This window comes from Mobula birostris, chromosome 30, assembly GCF_030028105.1.
Source record: "Mobula birostris isolate sMobBir1 chromosome 30, sMobBir1.hap1, whole genome shotgun sequence".
Classification (NCBI taxonomy): Eukaryota; Metazoa; Chordata; class Chondrichthyes; order Myliobatiformes; family Myliobatidae; genus Mobula; species Mobula birostris.
The window spans coordinates 14,894,463-14,909,186 of record NC_092399.1 but is presented as its reverse complement, the minus strand read 5'-3'; the positions used below and the strand labels follow the sequence as shown (position 1 = coordinate 14,909,186).

Sequence of the window (14,724 nt, the reverse complement as noted above, 5' to 3'; positions counted from 1 at the left end):
TTCAAACTTGTTCATCTCTTTCTCCTCTTCCAAAGAAAATAATGTGCTGCACTTTTTTTTAAACTCAAACATCTCTCTATGTTTCAACAGTTAGGTAGACAGTTAGTTCATTTTAAAACTTCTTTGTTGCCACTATTATGATTTTTAGCTCCAAAACATAAAACTAGTTGAAAGTAAAATATAGCCAGAGATAACATGTCTACTTCATTCTTACTTTACAGAGGCGCACACTTATGACGTGGTGATGTGATGATGTATGCCATTCACATATTTTTACATATAAACTGTAATGAATTATCTAAACAACGAAGAATGCTCAATCAAACAATATATTTCCAATACTATTCAAATATTACTGAACTATTAAATACACAACACAAAATACTACAGTATCAAGTCACAGTGGGCTGCTTATAAAATAAAAAAACTACATGAAGTTTTGCTTGTATATCAGGAGTGGCACTCCAATAAATAACAGATCATTTGACAATTGACAATTATTGTGTTCCAAGTTCAAAGTACATTTATTTTCGAAGTATGTATACCTTGAGATTTGTCTCCTTACAGGCAGCCACAGAACGAGAAACTCAAAAGAACCCATTGGGGGATAAAAACAACAAACATTGAGTGTTATCAAGATTCTAAATTAACATCATGCATACATTGAAACATAGAGTGAAATGCTTCTTTGCGTTAACAACCAACACACCCAAGGGGGTGGTAGGGACACCAACATAACATGCCTGTTATGTTCAGCAGAACAACACAGAACACAACAAGCAACAAAATAACAACAGCAAAATAAGCCTCGTTCCTCCCTCCCACCCATATACACATGTACGTATGCACAGTACTGTGCTCCAACCACAGTACAGTCCAGAGAGAAAAAAAACAACATTTTCTAGGAGCATATTATGTTCTGTAGTTCAAGTTCAATGAAACAGTAATCCTAAAACTGACTTTGTGTGGCTTTGTACTAATGGTTAAGGCAATATATTAATAAAATCAGGTGTACGTCCTACTTATTCATTGGATTAATGCAAAGGACTATCAGAGTCAGAATCAGAATCAGGTTTATTATCACCAGCATGTGACGTAGAATTTGTTAACTTAGCAGCAGCGGTTCAATGCTATACATCATCTAGCATAGAGAAAAAAATAGTAATAATAATAAATAAAATAAAATAAAGCATAATAATAAATAAACAAGTAATTCAATTACATATATTGAATAGATTATTTTAAAATGTGCAAAAGCAGAAATACTGTATATTGAAAAAAGTGAGGTAGTGTCCAAAGCTTCAAAGTCCTTTTAGGAATTGGATGGCAGAGGGGAAGAAGCTGTTCCTGAATCACTGAATGTGTGCCTTCAGGCTTCTGTATCTCCTACCTGAAGGTACCAGTGAGAAAAGGGTGCTGGAGGTCTTTAATAATGGATGTTGCCTTTCTGAGACACCGCTCCCTAAAGATGTTTTGGGTACTTTGTAGGCTGGTGCTCAAGATGGAGCTGACCAGATTTACAACCCTCTGCAGCTTCTTTCGGTCCTGTGCAGTAGCCCCTCCATACCAGACGGTGATGCAAAACTGTCTGTGGGAAAATCTGTCTTGTTGAATGATAGCAACAGACTGCTGATCTATTTCCCTCCCTGTATGGAAGATCATTGACTCCTTGTTACCTTTCCGAGCATGGGCCTCAAATGTGTTCACGAAACCTACTCCCTTCCTCCAATAACCATAGCCCATCCAAAAGGTTGGAGGAAGAGGTCCTAGACAGTAACTGGTGATTATGTTGATTTCATCTAATCATGTAAACAGGTTAAAGACTAGTTTACAGCAGAGTTTATAACTTTCCTGAAATTGGGAATAGAAGTATGGAGTCAATCATTTGTTTGGTCAAAATCATTGTGCGCTGGAATGAGCCAACAGTTCAACCAGCGGAGACGTTCGCTCCAGCCTGGCCTGGTCTTCACCTGACTTACATACCAGTGGGATTCGCAGATTCAGATTTATTATCACTCATTTAGGAGGTGTAAAGTTTTTTGTTTTGTAGCAGCAAAGTCACTCTTTGGATAAGTTTTGACAAGGAGACATGCCCCCTTGAACTTCCATCGCTTAAGGAACATATTATGTACTGTAATTTAAATTGTGAAGTCTATGCTATTTTTTGTTGGTGTTGATGACAGACCGTTCTCGATTATCCTTCTTGTATAGAATATGGATTTCATTTGGGAGCAGATTCCAACTGGAAACACTCCCATCACATCTGGTTCCCAAACCTGGAATGCCATTGATGAAGGAATTGCAAGCCAAGCATATGTATTCATTGACTCTCTTTGTTGTTGTTTTGACAGTGGAACACAATGAAGATGCTTTTCACCATGAGGCACTGTGGAAAGAATTTAAGTTTGATTTAACTCAGATCCCTCAAGATGAAATGGTAACTGCAGCAGAGTTTAGGATCTACAAGAGAGCAAATGAGAGTTTTCATGGAAACATGACTCTTCACATCACAATTTACCAGGTGCTGCAGGAGTTCGAGGACAGGTTAGTGCATATTCAAAGCGCCTATGCAGTCATGTCATCTACTGTTTACAGAAATGGGAATATGTTCTCCATCATCCCCCTGCCTCATCCCATTCTCTAATCCTCCAGGAAGAAAAAACCTGGTAGCATCTTCTAAACATTTTTCTCTTTATTTCTTCTCTGCAGAAGTAGTTTCCACAATGGTTCAATGGTTTCATTTAATATCAGAGAACGCATACAGTATACAACCTGAAATTCTTACTCTTCACAGACATCCACGAAGCAGAAGAATTTTCAGGTACTAAGTATTCACGTGTTAATCTAGCCCAGAGGTTCCAAACCTTCTTTATGCCATGGACCATTACCATTAAGCAAGGGGTCTGTGGTGCCTAGGTTGGGAACCCCTGGTCTAGACAGTAATTGCTGGGTTTGTTAACATTATCCCACAGTGTAAAGCAGCTGGTAATCAACAGCCTGCATTGTTTACATTATCTAAGAATAAAGATAAATATCTGGAGAGGAGACAACAGGTTGACGACTCTATTATCCAAGTATATTACAGCACAGTTCAAAGTTACTTGCTTTGGCACATCAAAGTGGTGTGGCTAGTACAGCTACTGCCTCACAACTCCAATGACCTGGACTCAACCCTGAATTCCGCTGCTATCTTTGTGGAATCTGCATGCTCCCTTGTTTCTTTTTATGTCCAACAGACATGCCAGTAGATGAAATGGTTATTATAAATTGCCGTTGGTGTAGGTGGGTGATAGGGTTTCTGGGAATGCGGGGGAGAACAGGTTAAAGGGGAAATTGATGGAAGGGATGGGATGGCTCTTCAAGCTGACTTAGACTTGATGGGCCGAGTGGCTTCCTGTGGTGTAAGGGAACATGGAGATGTGGATATATTAGCAGACTATTCAATCAGGAGGAGCATCACAGTTGAGTCTGATCTTGTTCTCCCCTGCTGCAGCAGCAGTACAATGCAATACATGAATAGAGAGAAAAAAACTGTCAATTACGATATACGTATATACTTTAGAAAGTTAAATTAAGTAAGCAGTGCAAAAAGAGAAAAAAGATAGTGAGGTGGTGTTCATGGGTTCGATGTCCTTTCAGAAATCTGATGGTGGAGGGAAGAAGCTATTGCTGCATTGACCGTGTGTCTTCACAGACATCCCACTCTGCAAAAACTCATTTCAGGGAGGTAGCACCATCAATTTGCGGGAGACTTCCGGGGGAGGTGGGATGTCTGCAATAGAGTAGCTCCTTAGCTGCTGGCCAGCTAGTTTAAATAACGTTAGCTATGAACGAATGACACCTGTTAAACTCACCTCATCATGTCTTTTACGGTCTTAATCCACCATGGTCAATAGAAAAGTCACTGTTGCAAACAGTGCTGCGAGCAACACTGTCATTATTTTTGACCCCTATTAGGCAGGGGTACACTTTAGTGTAGTCTGGGATGACGTACGTTTTATATTTTTTTTGGAACACTCTGCAATGGCGTGCTCTCGCTCGCGCTCTCTCTCTCTCTCTCCCGTGGTCGCTCGCGTGCTCTCGCTTTCTCGCTCGCTCTCTCCCCCTCTCTCGCTTGCTTTCTCACTCGCTTGCTCTCTCTCGTTTTCTCACTCGCTCGCTCTCTCTCCCACGCGCGCTCTCTCTTGCTTTTCTCTCGCTCGCTCTCAAAGAGATTGATTTCCGTGATATTGTATATAATTTGCGGGCATCAGGGAGCCATTATTAATGTGCAGGAGACTCCCGGAAGTTCCGGGAGAGGTGGAATGTCTGTCTTCAGGCCCCTGTACCTCCTTTCTGGTGGTAGCATTGCGAGGAGGCATATCCTGCGTGATGGGGGTCCTTAATAATGGGTGTCACCTTTTTGAAGCACTGCTCCTTAGAGATGTCCCGGTGCCAGAGAAGCTAGTGCCCATGATGGGTCTAATTGAGTTCACAACCTCCTGCAGCTTACTTCAATACCACCCATCAGAGCTATTCGCACAAACTGCCTTCTTAATGGCGTCAATGGAAACAGACCAAACTCTGATTTTAGTATGACCGGCACGAGCTGATTCAAATTCACTGGAGATAGGGGCTGAGATCATTCTGGTAAAAGATGTTCAGGAACATCATTGCTTGTTTACTGTTGAGCCATTAAGGTATCCCACAAGAATAAGTTTTATAAATTGGTATACTGTCTCACCACTGTATATTCTCATGGGGTTAGATCATGCTGTCTCCTACTGTGCGGAATTGGCATCTGTGTCCCCACCTTCCCTGACTAACCTGGGCCAGATGCTGATGGGTGATCTCGCTGACCTTCCATACCTGGGAGCCAGGCTCAACGAAACCTCAGCAATGAGTAGGCCTCGGGGAATATAACTCTGAGGCCTAGCCCTGGAATGCTCTGGCAACCTTTGACAAAAGATAAAACTAAGGTTCTTCAGAACTTTTCAGAATTTTTAAATGTCAATAATATCAAGAAAAATATTAAAATTATAAAAACAAACAGAACAATTAAAGAAATAATCACAAATCAATGGAGTTGTTAATATGGAATATGGAAAAATAATTGAAAGCGAAAACTACCATTTCCCATTTCCCAGACTGGGAATCCCCTTTGAAATGAATGGGGTCTCTGAACCAGTGGCAGGTGTAGTGGGAGAGCTGGGTCCTCTTGCGTAGTGCTGAGGTGTCCCAGCAAGCCTGAACCTTGCTACAACTCCATGTAGAATCCAGTGTCAAGGCAGCATTTGCCCCTCATCAACACCCAGGCTTAAAGTGGGTCTGTAGAGTTCTGGGACTTACCCGGCTGGCAATGGCTGCAAAGGGGCGGTTGCCTTTGGAAGCACCCAGTCCAGCCAGCACAGCTTGGCATAGTTGTTTCCTGAAACTTGCATGGCCTGTTGGTCACACCAGAACAACCAACAATGAAGTGGCAGAGCCTGAATCACAGGAAGGAAATGGTCGGGCAAGGAAAGAACAGTTTATTCATAGGCAGACAGTTCAAATGAAAGGATGCCAGCTCAGCTCAACAGCATTCACGCTGGAAGTCACTGATATTAGCAATCAAACTGGAATATATTTAGCAAAACATGCAGAATGAAAAGTCGTAGCATCACTTTATCTTTAAATGATTTAGACATAGATCACTTTTCAAGTGCGCAATGTTAGAATCACACAGCCAGCGGTTAGGGAAAAGTTTTATTGGTATTTAGGGCGGGGCTGTTATTTGGATTTTTTTGTTTCTTTTTATAACAGTTCTCGGTAAATTGGTTTCCTCCTAGACCCAACAGCCCATTAACTGAAAATCGCACTTCCTGGGTAGAGTGAGGAGCTGAGATAAAATCACAAGATCAAAGGGTGTTGTGTGAGGCAGTCTATTGGTTCCTGCTGACAGCTTGTCTGCCAGGCTGATAGTTCACGTCGCAGGGATGCCTCGCCCCTGGACGTGCTGTCCAGACTCCAGCTAGCTTGCTGCTCAATTGGCTTGCGATTTATTTACTTCTTTTTGTTTAGCGATACGGCATTGAGTAGCCCTTCCAGCCCTTTGAGCTCCACCGCCCCGGACGAACCGGATAAACCCAAACATAATCTGGATGGTGGGGGTCCTTAATGATGGGCTATTTGGGGCACCGCTCCTTGAAAATGTCCTGGACGCCATAGAGTCTCGTGCCCATGATGGAGCTGGCTAAGTTTACAACTTTCTACAGCTTATTTCGATCCTGCACGGTGCCCCCCCCCCATACCAGACGGTGATGAAGCCAGTTAAAATGCCCTCAACGATACATCTGCAGAAACTTGCAAGCGTCTTTGGTGGCATACCGTTCTTGGTGTACCTGGCCTCCATAAGGCAGGGCATTGAGTAGAAAAGATGGGAGGTCAAAATGCCCTTGTACAGGGACTCTAGTCAGGCTGCACCGGGAGTATTGTGTTCAGCTTTGGTTGCTCTGCTACAGGGGGAGAAAAAAGTTTGAGGGATTAGTTTTAAGGAGGGGTTAAACAGGCTAGGCCTTTATTCCTTGGAGCGTAAGAAGACATGAGAGGTGAACTGATAGAAGTGTATAAAATAATGAAGGGCATAGGGAAGGTGAATGCTCTCAATCATTTTCCCACAGCTGGGGAGCCAAGAACGAGAAGGTGAAAGGTGAGTGATTTAATGAAAACATGACAGAAAGGGCGGTATCTATGTGGAGTCAGCTGCCAGAGGAAGTGGGTTGACGCAGGTACAATAGCAACTTTCAAAAGACGGTTGGACAGGAGATGGACTGGAAAAGTTTCAAAGGTCACGGGCCAAATGCTGGCAACTGGGACTCCTTAGATGGGAATTGTGGTCAGCATGACCATTTAGGCTGCAGGGCTTGTTTCCAGGCTATACAACTCTGAGACTTTATGAGTCTGATTCCGCATTTATGCCCGTCGAACGATTCTGATTAGCAGCAATCTCACGGTGCCCATAAGTCTGTAAGACCATAAGACATAGGAGCAGAATTAGGTCCATTTGGACTTTCAAGTCTACTCCACCATTCTATCATGGCTGATAGATTTTCCCTCTCAATCCCACTCCTCTGCCTTATCCCCGTCACCTTTCATGCCCTGACCAATCAAGAGCCTATCAAACTCTTCTTGAAATATACCCAGGACAGCCATCTGCGGCAATGAATTCCACAGACTCACTGCACTCTGGCCAAAGAAATTTGTCCTCATCTCTGTTCTAAAGGCGTGTCCTTCTATTCTGAGGCTGTGCCCTCTGGTCCTAGACTCTCCCACTATTTGAAACATCCTCTCCACGTCCACTCCAGGGGATTCCAACTTGGGATCAATGGACACCTTGCTTAGTGGTATAGGCCCATGACATAAAAAAGGTTGGGACTTCCCGTTCTCGGCCTTTCAATATTCAGTAGGTTTACAAAATCTGGCCCAGAGCCATCAAATGCTCCTCATACCCTTTCAGTCCCATGATCATTTTCATAAACCTCCTCCGGATGCTCTCCAATGCCAGCACATCCTTCCTTAGGTTCTTCACTGCTGTTCCCACAACAATTTTGTTTTTTGATCAGTCAGGGTTGTTAGCCCTAAGCTGAACCCCCAATCACGGAGGACTGGTGGACCACTCTTAGTCTGGCCTCTACCCTTTGACCTGTTTGGCATGGGTGACCCTACCAAGATCTGCAGCGTGAAGCCCCGACTCCAGCCAGCACAACTCTCCAGGTCATTGAGGGACGCAAGCCTCCAAACCCTACGAAAAGATTGTGGTTGTCTAGGAGGAGTGCAGTATATTGCTGTAACACAGCAAAGCCTCCTAGCCCCCTCTTTAGATTGAAATTGGACAGTTCAAAATCTAGCAACACACATCAAAGTTGCTGGTGAACGCAGCAGGCCAAGCAGCATTTGTAGGAAGAGGTGCAGTCGACGTTTCAGGCTGAGACCCTTCGTCAGGACTAACTGAAGGAAGAGTGAGTAAGGGATTTGAAAGTTGGAGGGGGAGGGGGAGATCCAAAATGATAGGAGAAGACAGGAGGGGGAGGGATAGAGCCAAGAGCTGGACAGGTGATAGGCAAAAGGGGATACGAGAGGATCATGGGACATGAGGTCCGGGAAGAAAGACGGGGGGGGGGGACCCAGAGGATGGGCAAGAGGTATATTCCGAGGGACAGAGGGAGAAAAAGGAGAGTGAGAGAAAGAATGTGTGCATAAAAATAAGTAACAGATGGGGTACGAGGGGGAAGTGGGGCATTAGCGGAAGTTAGAGAAGTCGATGTTCATGCCATCAGGTTGGAGGCTACCCAGACGGAATATAAGGTGTTGTTCCTCCAACCTGAGTGTGGCTTCATCTTTACAGTAGAGGAGGCCGTGGATAGACACGTCAGAATGGGAATGGGATGTGGAATTAAAATGTGTGGCCACTGGGAGATCCTGCTTTCTCTGGCGGACAGAGCGTAGATGTTCAGCAAAGCGGTCTCCCAGTCTGCGTCAGGTCTCGCCAATATATAAACGGCCACATCGGGAGCACCGGACGCAGTATATCACCCCAGTCGACTCACAGGTGAAGTGTTGCCTCACCTGGTAGGACTGTTTGGGGCCCTGAATGGTGGTGAGGGAGGAAGTGTAAGGGCATGTGTAGCACTTGTTCCGCTTACACGGATAAGTGCCAGGAGGGAGACAGTGGGGAGGGATGGGGGGGACGAATGGACAAGGGAGTTGTGTAGGGAGCGATCCCTGCGGAATGCAGAGGGGGGGGAGGGAAAGATGTGCTTAGTGGTGGGATCCCGTTGGAGGTGGCGGAAGTTACGGAGAATAATATGTTGGACCCGGAGTTCAAAATCTACGTGTTTGCCAACTTTTCTTGATCTTTTTATCCATGACAACTTTACAAAAACATGCTGCAAAGTTATTTCTGTAGCAGAATGTACCAAGTTGTTAAATGTACAGTTATTGGACCCAATTTGCTTTGGTCCTCTCAGATCCCTATTGAATGAACTCCCATTGCCAGAGATGTCCCTATCAATGGACTGGCCTGCAACCTCAGTTCTCTGCTTCTGTTTTAATTCTGTTCTTGCATCTTCTTTGCTTTCAACTTCAGCATACAGAGCGGTCTGAGTTTCAGAACCAACCTGAGAGAAGGGTGTCGGCCCGAAACGTCAGCTGTACTTTTCTCCATAGATGCTGCCTGGCCTGCTGCGTTCCTCCAGCATTTTGTGTCCGTTGCATGGACTTCCAGCAGCTGCAGATTTTCTCTTGTCTATGAGAAGCAAGATTTCTAATACTAATAGCGTTTGAATCAAAGATTTAAGATTCAAAGTGCATTTATTATCAAACTATGTGTACAGTATACAACCCTGAAACTCGCCTTCCCCACGGAGAGTCACAAAACGTAGAAGAACCATGGAACCAACCTGTCCAAAGAGAAACGTCAAACTCCAAATCCCCCTCCCACCCCGTGCACAAAAAAAATCACCCAAGCAGCAACAAAAAAAAAAGAGCAAAAACACAAAACCAAAGGGCATATTTCGCCTCTGCTCAGTTCAGTGTTCATTATCTGCAGGCCGCCCCGATTCAAAAATCGCTCAGAAGTAGTAACAAGAAAGAGTGACCAGAACTAGAACACATCGTAAACCTGAACTAGAGTCCAAACCTACAATCCGTGTCAATTGCCAAACACCATTCTGCAATGCCTGTTCTGTTCACCAGTCCCCATTCCCGTATCCCTCTCTCACCTTGTCTCCTTACCTGCCCATCACCTCCCTCTAGTGCTCCTCCCCCTTTTCTTTCTTCCATGGCCTTCTGTCCTCATCAATCAGACTCCCCCTTCTCTAGCCCTGAATCTCTTCAATCAGCTCTTTACTCCACCCCACCCCCTCCTGGTTTCACCTATCACCTTGTGGTTCTTCTCCCCTCCCACCACTTTCTTACTCTGACCCCTCATTTTTTCTTCCTGAAGTGTCTCAGCCTGAAACGTCGGCTGTCTACTCTTTTCCATAGATGTGGCCGGGCCTGCTGAGTTCCTCCAGCATTTTGTGTGTGTGTGTGTGTGTTACTGGATTTCTTCTCTTGCTTGCACGCTCTGCCAAGTCTGACCGCAAGCCCCTGCAGTTTGTTCATACTGAGCTCCAGCACTCCAGACTCCACACATCAAGTTCTTGTTCAGCCCATCTCAGGTGTCAACAACCGGTAGAGGCTTTTTATTGAAGAAGTGAGTTGATGTCTTCTTCAATCCTTTTCATTTTTTTTTTCAGATTTCACATATGCAACAAATAATGGAGAAGAATGCAACTGCCATGCTTCTGCTGTTTGGTTTGATTCACAGCTCCTGCTCCTATTTTGCTGCCCTGCCAGCTTTTTGTTGGCTCAGCTTCACATGTGCCTTCCTTCACCATTCCCATCCTTGCTTATCTGGAGCTGTACCAATTGTCTCGGCCTCCTCCTGCAGTGTGTGAGGACGAGAGACGGAGATCCACAACACATCAAGGTGGCACCCCCCGCTGAGTTTGAGCATGGTGCTCAGTCAGTCAGTCAGTGGGGGGTGCCGAATCCAGGGTTGGCGGCTACGCACCTCCATCTTCTTCAATCTTGCGACAGCCTCTCCTCCAGTTTGTTCTCGCTGGCCGCCTTGGCACCGCCCCCACCGAACTCGAGCCCGAGGCCGTGTCGGCCTCCAGCCGCGGCCGCTTCTTCGGGCTCGGCCCTTCCTTAGACGGAGGCCTTGGGCAGGTCCAGGCACACGGTGCAGCGCCCAAGTTCATCCTGTCTCCTCTAACTAGGTGCATAGCAAATGATTTGTAGATACGTGGTGAGGCTTTAATCTCTTCCACGGAAGATGGCCGTTGGCTCACAAGGAGCTCATCCACCCTTTGTCAGATCTTGTTTGTCTTTTAGTCCTGCTGGGTGTCCTCACACCCTCTTCACCAGACTGAGTCCGGTCAGGGAGCCAGCCCAAGTCATTATAGGAGAGTAAACAAAAAAATAGATTAGTTCTACTTGCCACACGTCCATCGAGACATAGAGCGAAATATACCATTGGCGTCAATGACCAGCACTGCCTGAGGATTGTGTTTGAGGTAGCCCACAGTTGTTCCATCACCAACATCGTGCGCCCGTAACTCACCCACCCTAATTGTACGTCTTTGGAAACCAGAGCACCCGTTCTGTCTTGGGTACACTGTATGAGAGTCGAATATTTGATTCTGGCTAGTCTGAGCACCATGATCCAATTATAACCACCACAAATGGAAATTCATCTTTTCGAAAACTGTGGAACAAAAATGTATTCCGTCTGGCCCAGTGACTCCATTACCTCTCCCAAGCACATGCGCCTCATTAGAGTGCTGTCAGTTAAAGCATTCTGCTGTCTTCCGATGACTGTACAGCACATTCTGATCTGGGTCCATGCTCACCTTCATGGTGGTCATAAAACACCCTGTGGTTTGCCTTTGGCTGGGTCTGTATAAAATGCATTCCTCCTTGCAATTATTTAGCCCAATGACGTGTCTGGCCTATTTCAGAAACAGGATTCTTTGCTGTCTGAATTCTTCCATTCTCTACTATTGTGGTCCTTTTCAGAATGCCACTATACACCTTATTCTGATTCAGTGAAATGATCTGACTGTTCTGAATAGACGATGATAATGTTATGATACTGATAATGTTAACAGAGTTTCCCACCAGGATCATACCTTGCAGTTACATGAACTGGGCCCAATGAAGAAGCACTCTTTTTTTTAAACTCAGAACTTGTACACACCTACTCCCTTCTCTCCCTCACATTTTCCAAAACTGTTTCAGAGGTCAAGGCAACCTTGTACAATCTTTTCAGTCGTGAACTCCAAATTATTCAAGAGCTTATCTTGTACTTGCTTGTTCATGAGGCCACACACACACACACACAAACACACACAGACACAAATCTTACTGTGCACAATCTATAAAGATGCCAAAATTACAGAGGTGTGATGAACTGTTTAAGTCAGCAGAGAAGTCTTTGGGCATTTCGTTGCAGGTTCCCAATTAATAACTTTTAATATATTTCTAATTCCACTGGTTGGTAAAGTCATAAAACGGTAGAAATAGGCCCTTCACCCATCTCATCTATGCTAACTGGTGCCCATTTAAGCTGGTGCTAGGAAAGTGGTTCTGTGAAATTCAGGGATACATCCAATCCTACCATCAGGTGGGAGGTACAGAAGCCTGAAGGCACACACTCAGTGATTCAGGAACAGCTTCTTCCCCTCTGCCATCCAATTCCTAAATGGACATTGAACCTGTGAACACTACCTCACTTTTTAAATTTATATTTCTCTTTTTATTCACAATTTTTAATCTACTCAACATACATATAATGTAATTTTTTTTCTCTCTGCTAGATTATGTATTGCATTGAACTGCTGCTGCTAAGTTAACAAATTTCATGACACATGCCGATGATAATCAACCTGATTCTGATTCTGATGGATGGACAGTTGCTAGTAGATTCACAGAAGTGATATAAAATGGGACACATTTCCACTAGAAAGATGGCCTATATTTGCTCCCAGACAGCTTCATCAGCGTTTTCACTACTCCCATTGTTTCTATAATGCTGTTGGCTCAAGTACTTTCTGAGTAGGTTCTGAATACTCGTGTCTTTCCCCTCCTTCTCCGCCTTCGGATGTATCCAGCTTGAGTTTGCCCTGCCAGTTTACGCAAGCTGCTCTTTGTATGCCTCACTGTGCTTGCAATATTTTCAAACGCAAATAACTTCACATTTGGGAACATTTTTCGCCACCTTCCATCCTCTACCACAATTCCCACTCTTCCCTCCTCCATCTATCACCTTTCCTCGTCTGGATCCACTTTCACTTGGCAGTTCTTGCCATATCCATTCCCCTCACCACTTTACATGAGGTATCTCTTCCCACACCCCCCACAACCTTCGCTTACTCTTTCCAGATGAAAGTTCTCAGCCCTAATACATCCCCTCTGCAACCACTGCCTCGCCAGCCGAGTTCTTCCAGATTTCACCATCTGTAGTCTTTTTCCTATTTTGCTGTCTCGACGTCCTATCGTCAGAAATATGTGGAGTATCTGGGTTCTTTTTTGAAACCTTATGAGTGAAAAACTGAAAAACATACTGACTAAAGAATTCAGCAGAGCAAGACCATTTCTTCGAAGGGACCGCTTCGAACTGATCAGGCAAACATCTACAGACATACACGACAACAAGCAGCCAATCATGACCCTACATTTAACAAGAGAGTACCCACACACTACCACGAGACCATGAGGTATAGGAGCAGAATTAGGCCATTTGGCCCATCAAGTCTGCTCCGCCAATTCGTCATGGCTGATCCATTTTCCCTCTCAGCCCCAATCTCCTGCCTTCTCCCCATATCCCTTCATGCCCTGATTAATCAAGAATCTATCAACTTCTGCATTAAATATATCCAATAACGTGGCCTGCACACTGCCTGTGGCAATGAATTCCACCGATTCCACTACGATAAGGTGTTTTATATCGGCATACATTCTCTATATATTGTGTATCCATCACAACCTAACCCAAACCCAACAAACTTCGTCAAACTTTCCCTTGAGGTGCTTTGAGTTCAAACATTAATCAGAAGGGTGTTTAAATTCTAGTGTTCATCATGAAGTTTATTTTGAGCTTTGAACTTTGTGAAGCAACACCAAAGCGGTCATGGTTCTTGAAGGTTTGAACTAAATCTTCTATTTTCACATCCAGGAGCAAAGCTTTGCCCATTGGAAGTACACATCAGGAAATTACAAATAGGATTTTGTAAGCCATCAGCACGTGCCCAAAGTAACAATCAGTCCTTATGAGGGGTCTCAGCCAGAAAAGTCGACTGTTTATTCTTTTCCATGGATGCTGCCTGGCCTGCTGAGTTCCTCCAGCATTTTGCTTTGGGTTTCTAGCATCTGCAGACCCCCTTGTGTTTGAATTAGACAGCTTACTTCTATGTATTCTCAAAGAAAGGAAGTGTCACACCAAAAACACAAGGTATAAAATTATCCTTCAGTTCCAGAACGGTCATTACTTTGAGTACTTTCCAGCAGCGATGTTATTTTTTTTTTGAACATAGTTTCATGAACGATGATCCTCTTAAAACAAACTAACTTTGGGGTTCTAGCATTTTTCTGTCATTCATTCTTTGGGGTTTCCTCGGTTTCGTGGATGTCTGTGAAGAGTAAGAATTTCAGTTTGTATAATATATACATTCTCTGATATTAAATGGAACCATTGGACTTCGGGATTATATTGAAATGTGATGAGTAATCTTGCATGTATGGAAACTTTGAAGTGATAACGCTCAGTGGGAATCAATCATTTTAATGGGGTCTGAAAATAAAACTGTGGTGATTTTAATTACGGTGGGAACTTCCCTTGTTGTTCAGTCATTATGTTAAGTGCAACTCTTCATGACTTCATGGTCCCCATGGCAAGATGCGGAAGTAGATTTCCAGGCCTTTCTTCTGTGCAGGTACTCCTGCTGCCCAGGTTGAGACCCGGCTGGGTTTGAACCCAGGACCATCTGCCTTGAAATCCAGTGCTGATGCCAATACTCCACCAGCCGGCCTTTCCCTCGTTAACCAAATAAAGTCAATTGACATCAAAGTTGCTGGTGAACGCAGCAGGCCAGGCAGCATCTCTAGGAAGAGGTACAGTTGACGTTTCAGGCCGAGACCCTTCGTCAGGACTAACTGAAGGAA

General features: G+C 44.4%; 1 protein-coding gene across 2 annotated transcripts in view; it reads left to right on the top strand.

Moving 5' to 3' along the window:
• The window catches only part of LOC140190629 (bone morphogenetic protein 5-like), a 76,611-nt gene that overhangs the window by 46,954 nt on the left and 14,933 nt on the right, over positions 1–14,724 (top strand). For both annotated transcript variants that reach the window (XM_072247371.1, XM_072247370.1), the window contains exon 2: positions 2,352–2,544. In XM_072247371.1, the coding sequence (XP_072103472.1) occupies positions 2,352–2,544 (193 nt within the window). The remainder of the gene's footprint in view (positions 1–2,351; positions 2,545–14,724) is intronic.